This window comes from Rhinoderma darwinii, chromosome 1 (genome assembly GCF_050947455.1).
Source record: "Rhinoderma darwinii isolate aRhiDar2 chromosome 1, aRhiDar2.hap1, whole genome shotgun sequence".
NCBI lineage: Eukaryota > Metazoa > Chordata > Amphibia > Anura > Rhinodermatidae > Rhinoderma > Rhinoderma darwinii.
The window spans coordinates 297,874,812-297,898,475 of NC_134687.1; the positions used below are offsets into that span (position 1 = coordinate 297,874,812).

General features: G+C 41.1%; 1 protein-coding gene across 1 annotated transcript in view; it reads left to right on the forward strand.

Annotated features, from left to right (window-relative positions):
• Positions 1–18,734, forward strand: part of FAM174C (family with sequence similarity 174 member C) — a 40,143-nt gene extending 21,409 nt beyond the window's left edge. The window contains exons 3-5 of the mRNA XM_075851056.1: positions 14,569–14,804; positions 17,969–18,088; positions 18,176–18,734. Of these exons, the coding sequence (XP_075707171.1) occupies positions 14,569–14,804; positions 17,969–18,088; positions 18,176–18,179 (360 nt within the window). The 3' untranslated portion in view covers positions 18,180–18,734. The remainder of the gene's footprint in view (positions 1–14,568; positions 14,805–17,968; positions 18,089–18,175) is intronic.
• The last annotated feature ends 4,930 nt before the right edge of the window (positions 18,735–23,664 follow it).

The following is a 23,664-nucleotide window of genomic DNA, read 5'->3' on the forward strand; positions in this document are numbered from 1 at the left end:
ACAAACACATAGCGCTCCTTTCCTTCTGAGCCCTCCCATGGGCCCAAACGGCAGTTTATCACCACAAATGGGGTATTGCCGCACTCAGGACAAATTGGGCAACAAAATGGGGTATTTTGTTCCCTGTGAAAATAGGTAATTTTGATCATAAATTACATCTTGGAAAAAATTTCATTTTTTTTAATTTCACAGCCCAATTAAAATAGGTGCTGTGAAAAAACTGTGTGGTCAAAATGATAACAACCATAAATTAATTCCTTGAGGGGTGTAGTTTCCAAAATGGGGTCACTATTGGGGGATTCCTACTGTTTTGGCACCTCAACACCTTTTCAAGGGGTTAAGGACTCAGCCTTGTTTTGGCCTTAACCCCTTCCCGCTCCTTGACGTACTATTACGTCATGGCAGCTGTATCTTTCGCGCTCCATGCCGTAATAGTACGTCTCGGGAGTAACGGCCGTTTCGGCCGTCCTCCCGACACATACAGGAGCTGTGACGCTGCTGTCTTGTTCAGCAGCTGTCACAGCTCCTACAGCGGGGACCGATCGCTGTGTCCCCGCTGATTAACCCCTTAAAAGCCGCGTTCTATAGAGATCGCGGCTTTTTAGGGGTTAAGCTGCCATCGCCGGCCTGCTACGCGATAGCGGCCGGCGATGGTGACTATGGCAACCGGACACCAAACAATGGCGTCCGGCTATGCCATAGACGGAAGCCTAGTGGGTCCTGACAACGTCAGGACCCACTATGCTTGCTGTCAGTGAGTAGCTGACAGTTCTAATACACTGCACTACGCATGTAGTGCAGTGTATTAGAATAGCGATCAGGGCCTCCTGCCCTCAAGTCCCCTAGTGGGACAAAGTAATAAAGTAAAAAAAAGTTAAAAAAAGATGTGTAAAAATAAGAAAATAAAAGATTTAAAAGTATTAAAAGTAAAAATCCCCCTTTTTCCCTTATCAGTCCTTTATTATTAATAAAAATATATAAACAAACAAATAAACTATACATAATTGGTATCGCCGCGTCCGTAACGGCCTGAACTACAAAATTATTTCATTATTTATCCCGCACGGTGAACGCCGTAAAATAAAATAATAATAAACCGAACCACAATCACAATTCTTTGGTCACTTCACCTCCCAAAAAATGGAATAAAAAGAGATCAAAAAGTCGCATGTACCGAAAAATGGTACTGATCGAAACTACAGTTCGTTACGCTAAAAATAAGTCCTCGCACGGCTTTATTGATTGAAAAATAAAAACGTTCTGGCTCTTAGAATAAGGTAACACAAAAAGTGAATGATTGTTTACAAAACGTATTTTATTGTGCAAACGCCATAAGACATTAAAAAAAAACTATAAACATCTGGTATCGCCGTAATCGTATCGCCCCGCAGAATAAAGTGAATGTCATTTATAGCGCACGGTGAACGCTGTAAAAAAAAAATAAAAAAAAATAAATAGTAGAATTGCTGTTTTTTAGTCACCACGCCACCTAAAAATAGAATAAAAACTGATCAAAAAGCCGCATGCACCCCAAGAAAACTACAATGGATTCCTCAAGAGGTCTAGTTTCCAAATTGGGATCACTTTTGGGGGGTTCCCAATGTTTTGGCACCACAAGACCTCTTCAAACCGGACATGGTGCCTAATAAAAAAGAGGCTTCAAAATCCACTAGGTCCTCCTTTGCTTCAGTCCATTAGCGCACTAGGGCCATATGTTGGATATTTCTCAAAACTGCAGAATCTGGGCAATAAGTATTAAGTTGCGTTTCTCTGATAAATCCTTTTGTGTTATAAAAAAATGGTATAAAGAGGATTTTCTGACAAAAAAAATGTAAATTTCACCTCTACATTGCTCTAAATTTTTGTGAAACACCTAAAGGGTTCATAAACTTTCTAAATGCTGTTGTTAATACTTTGAGGGGTCTAGTTTCTAAAATGGGGTATTTGATAGGGGTTTCTAATATATGGGCCCCTCAAAGCAACTTCAGAACTGAACTGGAACCTAAAAAAATAAATAAATGAGGCAATACTTCGCTTCTTACATTATACTGATAATGAGCCGTGCCCACCCCGAGATGACCCCAGTTTTGACCGTTTGTATAAACGGAGACCCCTATTAGACCGTTTCAGTGCCCGGTTTTCCCAAGCATACACCCCCGAGAAGTGTATTTCTATTGATGAGTCCCTGGTACATTTTAAAGGGAGGGTTAAATTCCGCCGGTACCTGCCGGGTAAGAGGGCAAGGTATGGCGTGAAGATGTATAAGCTGTGAGAGTGCATCAGGCTATACCTACAGGTTTAGGATATATGAAGGAAAGGCCACCCCCAAACCAGACTGCATCCTGGACTACAATAGGTACATGGGAGGGATGGACTTGTAAGATCAAGCCCTGAAGCCCTACAGCGCCATGCGGTGTGGTATAAGAAGCTGGCCGGGCACATCATACAGATGGCATTGTACAATGCGTACGTGCTACGTCGATGTGCAGGCCAGACGGGAACTTTCCTGGAATTTCAAGAGGTGATTATCAAGAACCTAATCTTTAGGGACCAAGAAGGGGGGGCACCCAGTACTTCTGGAAGCGAGCCCACACGCATCGTACCAGGGCAACACTTTCCAGGAGAAGTTCCCCAAACTGGCAAGAAGGGAAAAAGTCAAAAGAGGTGCGAAGTCTGCTATAAGAGGGCGATAATGGATGACACAATATATCAATGTGACACGTGTCCCGAATAACCAGAGCTCTGTATGAGAGTGTTTTAAAATTTATCATACATCCCTTGGTTTATAATTTACCCCTATTTTACTTACCCTGATGCACTCCACACAGCTTATCCCCCCTCGTCTTTCCCCTCTGGGCCCTGCTGTGTGTCCAGGCAGCTGATAACAGCCACATGTAGGGTATTGCCATACCCGGGAGAACCCACATTACAGTTTATGGGGTGTAGGTCTCCGGTCAAAATGCTCACTACACCTCTAGATGAATGCCTTAAGGGTGTCGTTTTTAAAACGGGGTCACTTCTTGCGGGTTTCAACTGTACTGGTACCTCAGGGGCTTCTGCATACATGACTTCGCACTAGAAAATCCCCAGTAGGCCAAATGGTGGTCCTTTCCTTGTGATCCCTCCCATGGGCCCAAACGGCAGTTTATCACAACAAATGGGGTATTGCCGCACTCAGAACAAATTGCGCAACAGAATGGGGTATTTTGTTTCTTGTGAAAATAAGAAATTTTCAGCCAAAACGACATATATTATTTGAAAAAAATAATTTTGTTTTAATTCCCAGCCCAATTCAAATAAGCTCTGTGAAGAAACTATGGGGTCAAAATGGTCACAACACCCATAAATGAATTCCTTGAGGGGTGTAGTTTCCAAAATGGGGTCATTTGTGGTGGGTTTCTATTGCTTTGATACCTCTGGGGCTCTGCAAATGCGACATGGCACCCGAAAACCAATCCAGCAAAATCTGTACTCCAAAGAACACACAGCGCTCCTTTCCTTCTGAGGCCTCCCATGGGCCCAAACGGCAGTTTATTGCCACAAATGGGGTATTGATGCACTCAGGAGAAATTGGGCAACAAAATTTAGTATTTTGTTCCCTGTGAAAATAAGAAATTTTGGTAAAAAATTACATCTTATTGGAAAAAATGTCATTTTTTTTAATGTCACAGCCCAATTGAAATAGGTGCTGTGAAAAAACTGTGTGGTCAAAATGCTAACAACAACCATAAATGAATTGCTTGAGGGGTGTAGTTTCCAAAATGTGGTCACTTTTGGTGGGTTTCCATTGCTTTGATACCTCTGAGGCTCTGCAAATGCGACATGGCACCCGAAAACCAATCCAGCAAAATCTGGACTCCAACAAACATATAGCGCTCCTTTCCTTCTGAGCCCTCCCATGGGCCCAAACGGCAGTTTATCACCACAAATGGGGTATTGCCACACGAAGGACAAATTGGGCAACAAAATGGGGTATTTTGTTCCCTGTGAAAATAAGAAATTTTGATCACAAATGACATTTTATTGGAAAAAATGACTTTTTTTTCATTTCAGAGCCCAATTCAAATACGTGCTGTGAAAAAACTGTGCGGTCAAAATGGTAACAACAACCCTAAATTAATTCCTTGAGGAGTGTAGTTTCCAAAATGGGGTCACTATTGGGGGATTCCTACTGTTTTGACACCTCAACACCTCTGCAAACCTGGCATGCTGCCTAAAATATATTCTAATAAAAAAGAGGACTCAAAATGCACTAGGTGCTTCTTTGCTTCTAGGGCTTGTGTTTTAGTCCAGGAGCGCAGTAGGGCCACATATGGGACATTTCTAAAAACTGCAGAATCTGGGCAATACATATTTAGTAGTGTTTCTCTGGTAAAACCTTCTGTGTTACAGAAAAAAAAATGAATAAAATTGAAATTCAGCAAGAAAAATGAAATTTGCAAATTTCACCTCCACTTTGCTTTAATTCCTGTGACATGCCTGAAGGGTTAAAAAACTTTCTAACTGCTGTTTTGAATACTTTGAGGGGTCTAGTTTTTAAATGGGGTGTTTTATCAGGGTTTCTAATACATAGGCCCCACAAAACCACTTCAGAACTCAAGAGGTACCTTAAAAAAAAGGCTTTTGAAATTTTCTTAAAAATATGAGAAATTGCTGTTTATGTTCTAAGCCTTGTAACGTCCAAGAAAAATAAAAGAATGTTCAAAAAACGATGCCAATCTAACGTAGACATATGGGAAATGTGAACTAGTAACTATTTTGGGTGGTATAACCGTCTGTTTTACAAGCAGATGCATTTAAATTCTGAAAAATTCAATTTTTTCAAAATTTTCTCTACATTTTGCAATTTTTCACCAATAAACACTGAATATATCGACCAAATTTTACCACGAACATGAAGCCCAATGTGTCACGAGAAAACAATCTCAGAATCGCTTGGGTAGGTTTAAGCATTCCGACGTTATTACCACATAAAGTGAAATATGTCAGATTTGAAAAATGGGCTCTGAGCCTTAAAGGAACAGTGTCATCACAAATAATTTTTTTATATGTTAAAGATGTTAGTGCTTTAATAAAAACGTTTATATTCATTTGTGTGTTTGTGTTTTACTTTTTCTTATTTTTACACTTTTTCTTCCCTATGGGGGCTGCCATTTTTTGTTCCATTTCTGTGTGTGTCGATTAACGACACACACAGACATGGAATACGGCAGCCACAGTCCCATAGGGACTGCGAACGGCTCCCGTCCCATTGACTGCCGTGTACGGCGTCTGTGTGGGAACTGCGCATGCGCCGCTCCCACACAGTCCTATTCGAAATTGGCGCCGTCCGGCGCCATTTTCCTGTGGACCGGAAGTCGCGGCCGGACAGTAATATTACTACTTCCGGTCGCGGCTTCCGGACTTGTGCACATGGAACAGCGGCAGCAAACGGAGCGGACGGGCCGGAGGGAGCCGCGGCGGCAGGAGCAGGTAAGAGATTTCAATGTATGTTCGTGTTTGTGTGTGTTTACTACTGTATGTAAACCTACTACACTGTGGGTTACCTCAAAAAATGGCGACACACAGTGTAGGAGGTTAAACCTTTCAAACCCCTCGTTTATCCCGGCACTAGCCAGGATGAAGGAGGGGGGAATGCGGAGAGCTCACTAGAGCGAGGGCTTTTAACCCAATGTTGCAATGCTGCAATTTTGGGAACAGCTCCATCTAGTGACCAAAAAAGGGTAGTATTATAAATTAGAAATAATTTATAATATTTCCTGGCTCGTGCAAAAAAAAAAATAAAAAAATTTGAACAATGTTTAATCACCCACACACTAAATGTTTAATTTTTTAAAAAAAAAACATGTTTTTCTGGCAACACATTCCCTTTAAGGCCACTTTATGTGGTAATAACATCGGAATGCTTAAACCTATCCAAGCAATTCTGAGATTGTTTTCTCGTGAGACATTGGGCTTTGTTAGTGGTAAAATTTGGTCGATATATTCAGCGTTTATTTGCGAAAAATAGCAAAATTTTGCAAAAATGTGACAAAAAAAATAGCATTTTTCTGGAATTAAATGCATCTGCTTGTAAGACAGAGGGTCATACCACCCAAAAAAGTTACTAGTTCACATATCCCATATGTCTACTACACGGCTTAGAACATAAGCAGCAATTTCTCATATTTTGAATAGAATTTCAAAAGCCTATTTTTTTAGGTACCAGTTCAGTTCTGAAGCTGCTTTGAGGGGCTTATATATTAGAAACCCCCATAAAACACCCCACTTTAGAAACTAGACCCCTCAAAGTATTCAAAGCCGCATTTAGAAAGTTTATTAACCCTTTATGTGTTTCACAGGAATCTAAAGCAATGTAGAGGTGAAATTCACAAATTTCATTATTTTATTTTTTGGGCAGAAAATCCTTTTTATTCAAATTTTTTTTTTTCTGTAAAGCAGAAGGTTTTACCAGAGAAACGCACCTCAATACTTATTGCCCAGATTCTGCAGTTTTGAGAAATATCCCACATGTGGCCCTAGTGTGGTAATGGACTGAAGCACAGGCCTCCGAAGCAAAGGAGCCCCTAGTGGATTTTGAGGCCTCCTTTTTATTACGCACCATTTACGGTTTGAAGAGGTCTTGGGGTGCCAAAACCATGTAAACCCCCCAAAAGTGGCCCCACTTGGCAAACTACACCCCTCAAGGAACTTACCGAGGGGTATAGTGGGCATTTAGATCCCACAGGTTTTTTGCTGCATTTTGTGGAATTAAGGCTGTGCAATTGAAAATCAAATTTTTCGGATAAAAGGTACGAATTTGTAATTTTGACAAGGAATAAAGGAGGAAAAGCACCCCAACATTTGTAAAGCAATTTCTCCCGATTACAGCAATACGCCATATGTGGTCATAAACTGCTGGTTGGACAAAGGCAGGAGTGATATCTGGCATGTAGATTTTGCTGGATTGGTTTCTGGGCGCCATGTCCCATTTGCAGAGCTTCTGAGGTACCAGTACAGGGGATACCCCTTAAACGTGACTCCATTTTGGAAACTAGACCACTTGAGGAATTTATTGTAGTTTTCATGGATTGCATGCGACTTTTTGATCAGTTTTTATTCTATTTTTAAGAGGCGTGGTGACTAAAAAACAGCAACTCTACTATTGTTTTGCATTCCTTTTTTTTACAGCGTTCACCGTGCGCTATAAATGTTTGCACAATAAAATATTTTTTATAAAAAAATCATTTACTTTTTGTTTTGCCTTATTCGAAGAGCCATAACTTTTTTTTATTTTTCCATCAAGAAAGCCGTGAGGGGACTTATTTTTTTGCGTAACGAACTGTAGCTTTGATCAGTACCATTTTTAGATACATGCGACTTTTTGATCTCTTTTTGTTCCATTTTTTTGGGCGGTGAAGTGACCAAAAAATTGTCATTCTGGTATGGTTTATTTTCTTTTATGGCGTTCACCAAGCGGGATAAATAACGAAATACTTTTGTAGCTCAGGCCATTACGGACGTGGCGATACCAATTATGTATATTATTAATAAAAATAAACAAACTAAAGGACGGATAAGGGAAAAAGGGGGATTTCTACATTTATTACTTTTAAAACTTTATTTTTACACTACTTTTTCTTTACTTTTTTTTACTTTGTCCCGCTAGGGGACTTGAGGGCTGGAGGCCGTGATCGCAATTCTAACGCATAGTGCAGCGTATTAGAGCTGTCAGCTACTCTCTGACAGCAAGCATAGTGGGTCCTGACTTTGTCAGGACCCACTAGGCTTCCGTATAATGGCATAGCCGGGCGCCATTATTAGGCCTCCGGTTGCCATAGCAACCATCGCCGCCCGCTATTATGTACCGAGCCGACTATGGTAGTTTAACCCCTAAGAAGCCGTGATCGCTATTGAACGCGGCTTCTAAGGGGTTAATCAGCGGTGACACCGCGATCGGTCCCCGCTGAAGGAGCTGCAGCAACTACTGTAAAAGACAGCAGTTGTCACAGCTCCTGTATGTGCCGGGATGACAGCCGAAATGGGTGTTCCTCCTGTGACGTACTAATAGGTCATGGAGCGCGAACGATACAGTTAACCATGACCTAATAGTACGTGAGATTTTCTCGTGACATATTGTACTTTGTTAGTGAAAAAATTTGGCCAATAAATTCATTGCTTATTTGTGAAAAACACCAAAATTAAGAGAAAATTTGCAAAAATTATGATTTTTCTAATTTTAAATGTATCGGCTTGTAAAACAGATAGTTATACCACACAAAATAGTTACTATTTCACACATTCTATATGTCTACTTTATATTTGCATTGTTTTTTAAACATTTTATTTTTCTAGGACGTTACACGGCTTAGAACGTTAGCAGCAATTTCTCACGTTTTCAAGAAAATTTCAAGGCTATTTTTCAAGGACCAGTTCAGTTGTGAAGTGGCTTTGAGGGTCTTATGTACTATATAGACCCCCTAACTCACCTAATTTTAAGAACTGCACCCCTCAAAGTGTTCAAAACAGCATTCCGAAAGTTTCTTAACCCTTTAGGCGTTTCACAGGAATTAAAACAAAGTAGAAGGGAAATTTACAAATTTTTTATTTTTTTTTGCTGAAATTCATTTGTAATACTTTTTTTTTTCTTCTGTAATACAGAAGGTGTTACCAGAGAAACGCAACTCCATATTTATTGCCCAGATTCTCCAGTTTTTAGAAATATCACACACATGGCTCTAGTGTGGTAATGGACTGAAACACAGGCTTCAGAAGTAAAAGAGCACCTAGTGGATTTTGGGGCCTCCTTTTTTTAGAATATATTTTAGGCACCATGTCAGGTTTGAAGAGGTCTTGTGGTGCCAAAACAGTGGAAACTCCCCAAAAGAGACATGGTTTTGGAAACTACACACCTCAAGGAATTTATCTATGGCTATAGTTAGCATCTTGACCCCACAGGTCTTTTGCTATATTTATTGGAGTTTGTCTGTGAAAATAAAAATCTATATAAACATTTTTACAAGGCATAAAGAATAAAAAGCACCCAAAAACTTGTAAAGCTATTTCTCCCGATTACGGAAATACCCCATATGTGGTAATAAATTGCTGTATAGACCCACGGCAGAGCTCAAAAGGGAAGGAGCACCATTTGGATTTTGAAGCACAGATTTTGCTGGATTGGTTTTCAGTGCCATGTCGCGTTTGCAATGCACTGGAGGGACCAAAACAGTGGAAACACCCCAAAAGTGACCCCATTTGGGAAGCTACACCCCTCAAGGAATTTTTTGAGGGGTAGAGTTAGCATTTTGACCCCACAGTTTTGTTTGCTGAATTTAGTGGAATTAGACAATGAAAATGAAAATCTTTGGCTTTTGGAGCGCAAATTTAGCTGGAATAGTTTTTGGGTGTCATGTCGCATTTGCAAAGCCCCTGAGGTACCAAAATAGTGGAACCCCTCAAAAGTGACCCCATTTGGGAAACTACACCCCTTAAAGAGGCTCTGTGACCATATTATAAGTGGCCTATCTTCTACATAATGTGATTGGCTCTGTAATGTAGGTAACAGCAGTGGTTTTTATTTAGAAAAGCAATCTATTTTCACCAAGTTATGAGCGATTTTAGCTTTATGCTAATGACTCTTAATGCCCAACTGGGCGTGTATTTACTTTTGACTAAGTGGGCATTGTGGAGAGAAGTGTATGACGCTGACCAATCAGCGTCCTACACTTCTCTCCATTCATGTATTCAGTACAGTGATCCTGCGTTGTTCCCTACGTGCAATCACATACACCCACATTAACGTTACTGAAGTGTCTTAGACATCACCTCCAGCCAGGACGGGATGTCTATTCACAATCCCGACACTTCGGTAATGTTTGTGTGGGATTTACAGCACCGCAAGCGTGATCTCGCTGTAAACTGTCATTTACAGCGTGATCTCGCGAGATTACGCTTGCTGTGCTGTAAGTCCCACACAAACGTTACCGAAGTGTCGGAATTGTGAATAGACATCCCGTCCTGGCTGGAGGTGATGTCTAAGACACTTCAGTAACGTTAATGTGGGTGTATGTGATTACACGTAGGGAACAACGCAGGATCACTGTACTGAATACATGAATGGAGAGAAGTGTATGACGCTGATTGGTCAGCGTCATACACTTCTCTCCACAACGCCCACCTGCTCAAAAGTAAAAACACGCCCAGTTGTCTAAGAAAGACATTAGCATAAAGCTAAAATAGGTCATCATTTGGTAAATTTGTTTTTTCTAAATAAAAAACACTGCTGTTACCTACATTATAGCGCCGATCTAATTATGTAAGAGATAGGGCACTTATAATGTGGTGACACAGCCTCTTTAAGGAATCTATCTAAGGGTATAGCGAGCATTTAAACCCCACAGATCTTTTGCAGAATTTATTAGAATTAGGCCGTGAAAATGAATATCAAATTTTTTCCACAAAAATGTTTAATTTTCACAAAGGGTAAAGGAGAAAAAGCACCCCAACATTTGTAAAGCAATTTCTCCCGAGTACGGCAATACCCCACGAGGTCATAAATGGTTTGTCATGAGAAATTAATTAATCCTTTCAGGACTGATCCATTTTTTGCTTTTTCATTTTAGTTTTTCCCTTCCCGCTTTCCAAGAGCCATAACTTTTTTTTTTTTTTTCTTCAGAGTGGTGTGAGGGCTTATTTCTTGCAGGAGTTGCAGTTTCTAGTGACACGATTTAAAGTACCATTTAATGTACTGAGAAACTGAAAATAAAATTCTTTGCAATCTGAAATTGGAAAAAGCTGCGACTCATCCATTGTTTTTTGGGTTTAGTTTTTACGGCTTTCACCGTGCGGTAAAAACGACAACTTAATTTTTTTCTAAGACTCAATACGTTTACGGTGATACCAGATTTATAGTTTTGTTTTTTTTGTTTTATATTTTACTACTTTTACAAAGTCAAAAATATTTGTTAAAAAAAAACAACCCGTTTTTGTTTCACCATATTCCGAGAGCCATAACTTTATTATTTTTTGGTCAATTCAGCGGTGTGAGGGCTTATTTTTTGCGGGTTCTGCACGTGGCATGCAGGTTTCTAGGACCATTGAGATGGGTAAGGTGCTGTCTATTTCCTGATACCTTGGCTTCTCCTATCTTTATATGGACTATACTGTCCTGATCATAGGCACTTTCATATTAGATAGGGCTTTGGCACGCTCAGGTTACTGCACTGCCCACTCTTTACATCTCTAATATAGGGACTACAGCTTACTTGTTATATTATATGGTTGGTCTATTTCCCTGTCATGCCGTGTAAACACTTATAGAGTCTTCTCTTTTTGAATATACCTATTTTAAATATTTGTCTTACCTCTGTGTCAATACATTTGTTATACTTTTATAAATATGGCTCTGTACTCCGCTTCGCTTGTATGGTATTAGTCTTGGAGTTGCCCAATTGTTGAGAAAGAGAGGGTGTTCTCGTGGGACACGACCTAGCCCGCTATTACATTGCTCTAGGAGTTTATATATTTGTTAGATGTGATCAATAACCGCTCGGTCCCGCGTGTCAGAGACACGCAGGGCCCGTTGTCACTGAACAAGTCAGTCCCGCGGACCTGTCACACAGGTTTTAGTGCTAGATACATCTGCTCTGTATACAGAATAAAAATACAGCTGTATCTCAAGAAGTAGTTTTAAGAAGGTGTTCAGAAGATTTTTTTTTATTTGATGTATTAAATGCTAACACCTCTAAACCTTTTAAAAAATACTTTTGACATGTCATAGTGAAATGTCAGTAGTTTTGATCGGTGGGGGTCCAAGAGCTTTGGCCCCCACCGATCGCTTAAATGAAGCGGCAGAATGGCTCGGTTGAGCGCTGTGCCACTTTGTTCCTGATTGGCATTCCTCCTAGCAGTGTATGGTCTCAATGGAAAGTCTATAAGTCTACTGCGCTATTGATTCCACCAAAAAACTTAAACCTTACGGAATGGAGACAACCGGAAATCATTTGCAACGGAAACAATATTATTGAAATCAATGGTAATTCAAACGGAAACTATGGTTTCCGTTTGCCTTTCCGTTGATGGGTTCCTCTGACGGAAAGGTCTGGCGGAAGCCATCAAGGGAACCCCAACGCAGATGTGAACACTCCCTTACTGTATCAATAATGCAGTCAATTCAGAAGGCGGTATGTAGAGAACTGCATCGTTGTTTTCTAGCGCGTCCAGGAGTGTTACAAGCCCCAAAGCATATGTCCCTCCTCTCACACAATTTTTTTTAAATCTATATACATATGCAGTTATTTCATACCACTAAACCAGATGAAATATTACCTGCATACTGTTAGTGCAGACAGCTCATTCTTGTGTATGGCGTCGCACACAACCCCCCCCCCTTGTGTATGGCGTCGCACACAACCCCCCCCCTGTATATGGCGTCGCACACAACCCCCCCCCCCTTGTGTATGGTGCCGCACACAGCCCCCCCCCCTTGTGTATGGCGCCGCACACAGCCCCCCTTGTGTATGGCGCCGCACACAGCCCCCCCTTGTGTATGGCGCCGCACACAGCCCCCCCTTGTGTATGGCGCCGCACACAGCCCCCCCCCTTGTGTATAGCGCCTCACACAGCCCCCTCCCCCCTTGTGTACGGCGCCGCACACAGCCCCCTCCCCCCTTGTGTACGGCGCCGCACACAGCCCCCTCCCCCCTTGTGTACGGCGCCGCACACAGCCCCCTCCCCCCTTGTGTACGGCGCCGCACACAGCCCCCTCCCCCCTTGTGTACGGCGCCGCACACAGCCCCCTCCCCCCATGTGTACGGCGCCGCTCACCGCGCCCCTCCCCCCATGTGTACGGCGCTGCTCACCGCGCCCCTCCCCCCTTGTGTACGACAGCGCCCTCCCGTACATAGTGCCACACAGCGCCCCCCCCCTTTGTACATAGAGCTACACAGAAATCCTCTCCTGCATATTGCCACACAGCCCCCCCCCCCCAAAAAAAATGTACGTACTTTGCCCTGTTCCCGCTACAGACGGAGCGCTGCACAGGCTCCGGTCAGGAAGCATGCGCAGACCAGAGTGATGCAGGGATGTCATCACGTTGGGCTGCAGGCCTAACGTGGCCTGCAGCCTATAGTATTCATTTGTATCTGCGTCCTGAGGACGCAGATGCAAGTGAATGTGACGCTCGCTAGCATCGGGGCCCCCTCCGATGCTAGCGACCTCACTGATCATGAGGGGGTCCGATCAGGGAGGAGCCTTGGCACCGGGTGGCCACCCTAACCACCCTAATGATGATCCGCCACTGGTTAGATGGGTTCCAAACGATAAGCTGATCCCATGGTGTCCCACTACTCGGTCTCCCAGAGAATGGATATAATCTGTAGGGGAACCCAGAAGTTGGGGGGGGGCCCTCGTTCAGAGTTTACTAATACTAATTGGGTTTGGATAAAATGGGGTCTTTAATCTAGACAACCACTTTAAAGAGGCTCTGTCACCAGATTCTGAAATCCCTATCTCCTATTGCATGTGATCGGCGCTGCAATGTAGATAACAGTAACATTTTTTATTTCTTTTTTTAAAACTTTCATTTTTGGCCAAGTTATGAGCGGTTTTATTTATATATATATATATATGAGGTTTGAAATGGACGACTGGGCGTTTTTTTTTCCGTTATGTCCAACTGGGCATGTATTGTTTTTAACTGGGCGTGTTTACGTGTATCACGCTGACCAATCAGTGACCAGTCAGCATCATACACATCTCTATTGATTTACACAGCTGTGATGTGCAGCCACATAAACAGAGATTAACGTTACTGCAGTGTCCTGATAATGAATACACATGACCATCCAGCCTGGACGTCATGTGTACTCATTATCAGGACACTTCTGAATCTTTTCTGTGAGATTTGCAGCAAGGGAAACGAAATCTCGTTTACCTCTGAAATCTCGCGAGATTTCGTTTCTCGTGCTAGAAATCTCAAAGAAAAGATTCAGAAGTGTCAGGATTCGGAATACACATGACGTCCAGGTGTATTCATTATCAGGACACTTGATTAACGTTAATCTCTGTGTATGCGGCTGCACATCGCTGCTGTGTAAATGAATGTAGAGGAGTGTATGATGCTGACTGGTCACTGATTGGTCAGCGTCATGCACGTAAACACGCCCAGTTAAAAACACAATACACGCCCAGATGGACATAAAAAAAAAAACGCCCAGTTGTCCATTTCAAACCTCATTTGCATATATATAAAATCGCTCATAACTTGGCCAAAAATGAACGTTTTTAATAAAAAAAAAAAACGTTACTGTTATCTACATTGCAGCGCCGATCACATGCAATAGGAGATAGGGATTTGAGAATCTGGTGACCGAGCCTCTTTAAGGCCTGTTTGTGAAAGTTGTATCCAATATACAGTATTTGGTTTAGGATTAATGGGTTATGGCCCTTTATGATTTCTAAGTAGTGTTATAGCATAATAAAATAAAACTGGATTAAACAGTTATTCTGATATGATGGGCTAGTTAAAATGGCCACTACTGACCGTTTCCAGTATTGCTTGGTGATGTACAAATCTGTTTCTTCTTGCAGATGTGGCGCTACTCCTGTTTACTGATTATTATGATGCCCGTGGCTTGGAGTGCAGAAGGACAGGAAAATGTGACGCATGTTCTAATCACTAGTTCAACACTTACCACAAATTCTTCAGTCACAAAACCTACCCAGTTATCCTTTTGGGGCAACTTTGAAATGATGCAGCGAGCCATGTATGTAGTGATTGGAATCAGTGTGTTGGCTGTATTCTACTTTGTGATCCGGACTTGTAGGTAAGAAATAGCTGTTTCTTATACACCATACGTACGTTTTTTGCCTAACTTCTACACTTTATGATTTCTAAACAAAATTTTATATTAGGAAACCTAAATAAGCACAAAACATGTTGTTTTTGGGGTTATTACCTTATGTATTTAAAAGAACGTTATCTAACACGCATATCACCCATGTCAAAAAATGATTGCCGCCTTAAGCAAAATGACCTGGTTGCAATGCCATCTGTGTTGAATCTCAAGCGTATTGTATATTGAACCTTATGAGAATGAAGCAGTTATCACATATGTTCTACTACATTACACCTCGATCACAGTAATTCCATGAAAAATTAGATAAAGTTGTTGAAATACATCAGTCTGAAAAGGATTGCGAAGCCAATCGTACTACTTTGGGTCTCCATCAAACTACAGTAATGATCTCCAAATGGTTCTGACTTGGAATGGTGATGTATCTTCTTTCGAGGTCTCTGAATCCTTTACATACATATGTGAATGCTAATTAAAAAAATGTTGTGAGAAATGCATACAGCCATTGCAGATTTTCACCACTCTATGGTGACAATGTTTGCATTGCATTGTTCAGGCTGCGTCAACATTAAGTTAACCTTCCGGTATGTATACAAAGTGTAATTTTTTTGGTAACGGTCCTCCTCTTACAATTTGTTTGCAATATGTGCCAAATTATAGGGGTTTTCCGGCCAGTAAAGATTGATGGCTTATCCTCAGGATAGGCCATTAATAGCGACTCCCGGGACCCCCACCCCCCCGCCGATCAGCTGTTTTGAAGTAGGTGCAGCATCCGTACGAGTGCTGCTTTCCCTTCATTTCTACTTGCTCACTGAATCTTCGACACGCATGAAGCGGCGATTCACAGGTATTTTAGCCCTCTTCTCCTATTTACGTCAATGGGAGAAAATGCTGCAATACCTGTGAATTGCTGCTTTATGGGTGTCGACGACTCGCAAGAAGAAATGAACGGAAGCGGCGCTCGTACAAGTGCTGCACTGCCTTCAAAACAGCTGATCCTGAGGATAGGCTATCATTTTTTACTGGCTGGAAAACCCCTTTAAGAAAAAATGCCTGAGACATATACAATTCGGTCCAGAAGAATCTGTACACCACCACAATGGAATTGAAACAAAGCAATGAAGATGTGACTGAAGTGGAGACTTTCAGGTTTAATTCAAGGGCTTCATCAAAAATATTGCATCAACAGTTTAGGAATTAGTAATTTTTTACATAGTCCCTCCATTTTCATAGGGTCAATAGTCTCAACACTAAATATGCAGGCCAAGGAGATGTCAATGCAAGGAGGACATCATTAGGATGAAAAAAACCAAAGCAAACTTATCCGAGTGAGAGCACAAACTGTCGGCGCAGCCAAAACAACAATTTGGTACGTTCTTAAAAAGAAGGAATGCACTGTTGAGCTCCGCAACACCAAAGGGTCTGGAAGACCACGGAAGATGACTAAAGTGGATAATCCCAGAATTCTTCCCATGGTGAAGAGAAACCCTTTCAAAACATCTAGCCAGGTCAGGTAGGCGTATCGTTGTCAAAGTCTACGATAAAGGGACGTCTTCATGAATGTAAGTACAGAGTGTTTATCTAAACATGCAAACCACTGGTGAAACTCAGGAAGGCCAAATTACACTTTGATAGAAAATAAGCCGAAATAGTTCTGGAACAAGATGCCTTGGACAGGTGAAACCAAGATTTACTTGTATCAATGCTGGGGAGAGAACAGTATAGAGTAGTAAAGGAAGGCCTTATGACTCGAAGAATACCAGATGGTGGAGGCATTGTCATGGCGTGGGCATGTATGGCTACCAATAGAACTGGATGACTGGTGTTTATTGATGAAGTGACAGCGGATAGAAAGTAATAGGTTGCATTTTCAAGTGTATACAGCGAGACATTCTGCTCAGATTCAGTCAAACGCTTCAAAACGGATGGGACAGCACTTCATAGTACATATGAGTAATGACCCAAAACATACCGCAGAAGCAATCCAACAGCTTCTTAAGGAAAAGAAATGGAATATACTTCAGTGGTCGAATCTGTCACCTCAATCGAATTAAGCATTCTTTTCATTTACTAAAGGTGTGCGCCATCTATTCATCCCCTATCAGACATAAAATAAAAATAAACTCGCCTCACCGCTGCTCCTTCGTTTCTCCCCTCAGGCTCCATCTACTCGCCGCGGCTCATGCAAAGTCATGTTAACACCTTGAATTCACTTCAATCTAATCTTCATTGCTTTGTTTTACATCCATTGTGGTGGTGTACCGAGGCTTCATTCTGAAAAGTGTAAACACTGTCCAAATACTTATGGACCCAACTGTATGTGAACTTGGTGCATGCACTGCCCTACAAAACCCAGTGTACGATTAGTCTAACCTAGTGTAGACGAGCCATTAGATCCCAGGCCGAAAATGTTGCATGCACTTTATAAATTTGAAGCACATGTGACCATAATTGTTGGGAAAAAAGGGTGCAAAAATTAAATCTATATATGTAACACACCTGCTTGGTTAAATTTCTTCTCCTTACCCTAACTGGCCAGTTTCAGAACACCTGTGGTCCCTATGACAATCTAAGTTCAGTGCAATAGAGCTGCGGGGGATCCGGATGTTGCGGATATAATTTGGCAATAAAACTGGTCTGTGACTGTTTTTATAAATGTGCCGCTAAGGCTCTGCAACTTTAGTACTTGGGTTGCTTCGAATTACCGTGCACCATTGCCTTTTTTAGTTTTTTTTCTTTTTTTTGCAATTTAATTCTAAAATTCGAGGTTCATTTATTTTGGGCCTTCGGCTTTTTTTTTTTAAGGCCCTGTTCACAACTGCATCAGGGCGTTCCGTTGTTTTGCTCCGTCGGAGGAGCAGAACAAGAATGCTGGATGCAAAAATTCCATTGCAACACGGACACCACAGGTGGCCTACGGAACCCATTGACTGACTTTAATGAGTTCTGTCGGCTTTCTGTCTGGGTGTGTGTCGTTTTACCTGGAACAATAGCAAAGCATGCCGCTCTATTGTGTCCCGTAATTCTTGCCGGATCTGCCACAGAGGCCCCCAACGGAGCCTCCACCTCACATGTGAACAGCCCCCTAAATCAACTTTTGTTAATTGTTTGACTTTATACCTATCTTTCCTCAGCTTAAAAAAGAAGCCGCAGAGGAAGAAGTATGGGCTTCTCTCAGATTACGATGAAACCATGGAAATGGGATCTATGGACAGTGATGAAGAAAAAATTTTTGAATCAAGAAGTATACGAAGGTAAGCACTTGAGGAAAGTGCCAGATCTGCTGCTGCTTCTTTATTTTGTAATACCTTTTTATCACTTTTTTTTTTTTCCATTGACAGGTGATTAGTAAAGTTGCAAATCTTGGATCACTATCGACTAACAAGCCTAGTCTTTCTGTCCTTGTGACGGCGCAGACTGTTTCCTTTGGGATTTGTGTTTCGAGGGGATATCAGCCTTAGTGGCCAAATTAATGCTTACATTGACTGCTGCTGGTGGAAAAGCCTGACTGAATTAGGACTTGGATGGTTTTTATTCTGCTGTTTGGAATTTCACAGTAAAGACACAAAAGGAATACATGGTTTTCTGGCCTTTGCACAAAATATACATTCCATTTTCACAGTGTGGACTATGTTTCTAATGTTGCCGAACTTGAACTCGCAGCTACTAATGGTTGAATAACGAGTGCTTTCCTTTTTACTTTTCCCAACACAAAGTATTTGCTACATTTTGTTGATAAAACCAGGTAGTTATATGGTTCTGCTGCCAGGGAGTTTGGCAAAGATGCAAGTTCTTACTCTGTGCTACTAATTTTATATGGGGTGCAGAATATTTTGTAACAAACATTTATTTTTCCACTGTGCCTTTTTAAATATGAATAAAACATTCCATTTAACCTGGGCACCTGTTTGATCATCATTTTAGCAAAATCATTGTCTGCTCATTGACCAAGCCTTGAGAAGAATTCCACACTGCTGCATTAACCCGTTAGCGACCGCCAATACGCCTTTTCATGGCGGCCACTAATGGGCTTTATTCTGATGCATATGCCTTTTCACGGCGCTGCATCAGAATAAATAAACAGAGCAGGGAGCCGTTAAACCTCCCTGCTCTCAGCTACCAGAGGTAGCCGCGGGCTGGGGGCATCCCTGCTCCAACGGGTGAGATCGATATCTGTATCGATCTCACCCGTTTAACCCTTCAGATGCGGCGCTCAATGGCAAGGGCTACATCTGTGTTGTTTTGGAGAGAGGGAGGGAGCTCCCTCTCATCCCACTGACACTCGGCGATAAGATCGCAGAGTGTCTGTGTCTCCGATGGCACAGGTCTGCCTGTAGTGAATGCCTGCTAGGTCATGCCAGAGGCATGGCCTAGCAGATGCCTGTCCGTTTTAAACGGACAGGCAGTAATACACTGCAATACAAAAGTATTGCAGTGTATTCTAAAAGCAATTGGAGGATCGCATATTAAAGTACCCTAGTAGGACTAGTAAAAAAAAAAGTTTAATAAAGTTAATTTAAAAAAAAATGAAAAACCCACTTTTTCCCCTTACAAAATGCTTTACTATTAAAAAAAACTAAATAAAGTAAAAAATGTACACACATTTGGTATCCATAGCGACCCCGACTATAAAGCTATTACATTATTTAACCCGCACGGTGAACGCCGTAAAAAATTATATAAAAAGCAATGGAAAATTACTGTTTTCTGTGAATCCGGCCTTAAAAAAAAAAAAAAAAGTGATAAAAAAGTCGCATCTACTACAAAATGGTACCAATAAAAACTACAAGTCGTCCCGCAAAAAAAAGTTTATAAAAGTTAATCAATAAATTATATGTACCCCAAAATGGAGCTATTAAAAAATACAACTTGTCCCGCAAAAAACAAGACCTTTATACAGCTGTGTCGACGCAAAAATAAAAAAGTTATAGCTCTTGCAATGCAACGATGGAAAAACTTGAAAAATAGCTTGGTCATTAACTCCTTAGTGTCTAAGCTTGCTTTGGCCTTCAGGACAAAGCCGATTTTTGCAAATCTGACATGTTACTTTATGTGGTAATAACGCCTGAATGCTTTTGCATATCCAAGCGATTCTGAGATTGTTTTCTCGTGACATGTTGTACTTTATGATACTGAAAAAATTTGGTCGTTAAATTCAATATTTATTTGTAAAAAACACCAAAATTTAGAGAATTTGCGCAAAACTGCGTTTTTCTAAATTGTAATGTATCTGCTTGTAAAACAGATCATAATACCACACAAAATATTTACTAGTTAACATTCCCCATATGTCTACTTTATGTTTGCATCATTTTTTGAACATTATTTTATTTTTCTAGGACGTTACAAGGCGTAGAACTTTAGCTGCAATTTCTCGCATTTTCAAGAAAATTTCAAAAGACAATTTTTTCAGGGACCAGTTCAGTTCTGAAGTGGCTTTGAGGGCCTTATATATTAGAAAGTCGCCATAAATCACCCCATTTTAAAAACTGCACACCTCAAAGTATTCAAAACAGCATTCCGAAATTATTTTAACCCTTTAGGCATTTCACAGGAAATAAAGCAACTTAGAGGTGAAATTTACAAACTTCAATTTTCTTTTTTACCAAATTCATTTGTAATAGTTTTTTTCTGTACCACAGATGGTTTTACCCAAGAAACGCAACTCAATACTTATTTCCCAGATTCTGCAGTTTTTATAAATATCCACATGTGGCCCTAGTGCGGTAATGGACTGAAACACAGGCCTCAGAAGCAAAGGAGCACCTAGAGGATTTTGGGACCTTATTTTATTAGAATATATTTTAGACACCATGTCAGGTTTGAAGAAGTCTTGTGGTGCCAAAACAGTGGAAACCCCCCAAAAGTGACCCCATTTTGGAAACTACACCCATCAAGGAATTTTTCAAGAGGTATAGTTAGCATTTTTAGCCCACAGGTTTTTTGCTAAATTTATTGGAACTGGTCTGTGAAAATTAAAATCTACTTTTTTTCTGAAAAAACATATACGATTTTTTTAGTTTTTACAAGGAATAAAGGAGAAAAAGCACCCCAACATTTGTAAAGCAATGTCTCCTGATTACAGCAATACCCCATATGTGGTAATAAACTGCTGTTTGGACACACGGCAGGGCTCAGAAGGGAACGAGGGCCATTTGGATTTTGGAGCGCAGATTTTGCTGGAATGGTTTTCGGTGCCATGTCGTGTTTGCAAATCCCTGGAGGGACCATAACAGTGGAAACTCCCCAAAAGTGACCCAATTTTGGAAACCACACCCCTCAAGGAGTTTTTCTAGGGGTATAGTTAGCATTTTGACCCTACACGGTTTTTGCTGAATTTATGGGAATTATGCAGTGAAATTGAAAATCTTAATTTTTTCTAATAAAATGTCGTTTTAGCTCAGATTTTTCAATTTTCACAAAATATAAAGGAGAAAAAGAACCCCAACATTTGTAAAGCAAACTCTTCTGAGTACGGCAATACCCCATATGTGGTAATAAACTGCAGTTTGGACCCACAGCAGGGCTCAGAAGGGAAGGAGCACCATTTGGCTTTTGGAGCTCAAATTTTGCTTGATTGTTTTTCAGGTGCCATGTTTCATTTGCAAAGACCTTGAGAGGCCAAAACAGTGGAAACCCCACAAAAGTGACCCCATTTGGAAAACTACACACCTCAAGGAATCTATCTATGGGTATAGTGAGCATTTAGACCCCACAGGTCTTTTGCAGAATTTATTGAAATTAGGCTGTGAAAATGAAAATCTACATTTTGTTCCACTAAATTGAAGAATGTCTTCATTTTCACAAGGGATACTGGAGAAAAAGAGCCCCAATATTTGAAAAGTAATTTCTCCCGATTACGGCAATACCCCACATGTGGTCGTAAACTGCTGTTTGGACACACGGCAGGGCTCAGAAAGGCAGGAGCACGATTTGTCATGCAGATTTTGCTGTATTGGTTTTTGGGCGCCATGTCGCATATGCAAAACCCCTGAGGTACCAGAGTACAGTGGAAGCCCCAAGAAGTGACCCCATTTTGGAAACTGCACCACTCAAGGCATTTATCATTTGCCTGCACAAGACAGGGCTCAGAAGTGAAGAGCACCATGTGCATTTAAGGTCTATTTTGGTGATTTTTCACAGCATCGGCCCACAATTGAAGAGCTCGGAAGTCAAATAGTAAAACAAACACCCCAAGTAGTGACCCCCATATTGGAAACTACAACTCCTTAGGGCATTTTAAGGGGTGTAGTGAGCATTTTGACTCCACAGGTGATTTTACATTAGAAATTAGTGCCCAGTGGATGATGCAAAGTGAAAATTGCAATTTTCCACTGATATGCCATTTTAGTGCACAATATGTTGTACCCAGTTTGTGGCACTGAAGACAAATACCTCATAAAACGTTAAGCGGGTTCTCCCGGGTATGGCAATGCCAGATCTGTTGACGTAAACGGCTGTTTGGGCACGCTGCAGGGCTCAGAAGGGAGGGAGCGCCATTTGGCTTTTGGAGGTCAGATTTTGCTTGGCAGTTGTTCTGTTAGGAGTTTTGCTGGTGTTTCAGTTTATAATGTGGGGCATATGTAATCTGTGCGGGGTACATCAGGGTATAATAATGCGGCAAATAAATAATCGCAGATGTGTGGCCAGTGTCGCACTGATAAATGGTGCCCGATCTTATCCGCTTTTGGAACACTCTGCACATTTTTCATCGCCGTATCCTGAGAACCAGAACTTTTTTTGTTTTTTCACCACCGGAGCCGTTTGAGGGCTTATTTGTTGCGGGACAATCTGTAGTTTTCATTGGTACCATTTTGGGGTACGTGCGTTTTTTTTTTTTTTTTGTTTTTTTTATCACTTTTTATTCAATTTTTTTGGCAAGCAAGGGGACCAAAAACCATCAATTCTGACAATGTTTTTTTGCTTTTTTTTTTACGGTGTTCACCCTGGACGATAAATGATATTTTACTTTATTATGCGGGTCGATATGATTACAGCGATACCAAATGTATATAGGGTTTTGCAGCGTTTGCACAAAAAAAAAATCCCTTTTTTTAAAAAAAAAATATTTTTTGTCACCATATTCTGAGAGCTATAACTTTTTTATTTTTGCGTTGACAAGGCTGTGTAAGGAATTGTTTTTTACAGGATGGGATGTAGTTTTTACTGGTACTATTTTGCGGTACGTGCGACTTTTTTTATCATTTTTTATGCTATACTTTTGAAGGGATGGTGACCAAAAAAATAGTGATTAGAGCATGGTTTATAAAAAAAATTTTTTGCGGTGTTCACCGTGTGGGAAAAATAACTATAGTTTGGGTCGTTACGGATGCGCTGATACCAAATATGTGTACTTTTTTAACGGTTTCATTTTTTTCCTATAATAAAAGACTAATCGGAAAAAAGGTTTTAAAAGTTTTTAATTTTTTAACTGATCTTTTTTATAACTTTTTTTTTTGTCCCACTAGTGGACTTGAAGACCTGCACCTCATCTTTAGGGTATGTGCACACACACTAATTACGTCCGTAATTGACGGACGTATTTCGGCCGCAAGTCCCGGACCGAACACAGTGCAAGGAGCCGGGCTCCTAGCATCATACTTATGTACGACACTAGGAGTCCCTGCCTTGCTGCAGGACAACTGTCCCGTAGTATCATGTTTACAGTACGGGACCGTTGTCCTGCAGCGAGGCAGGGACTTCTAGCATCGTACATAAGTATGATGCTACGAGCCCGGCTCCTTGCACTGTGTTCGGTCCGGGACTTGCGGCCGAAATACGTCCGTCAATTACGGACGTAATTAGTGTGTGTGCACATACCCTTATTCTA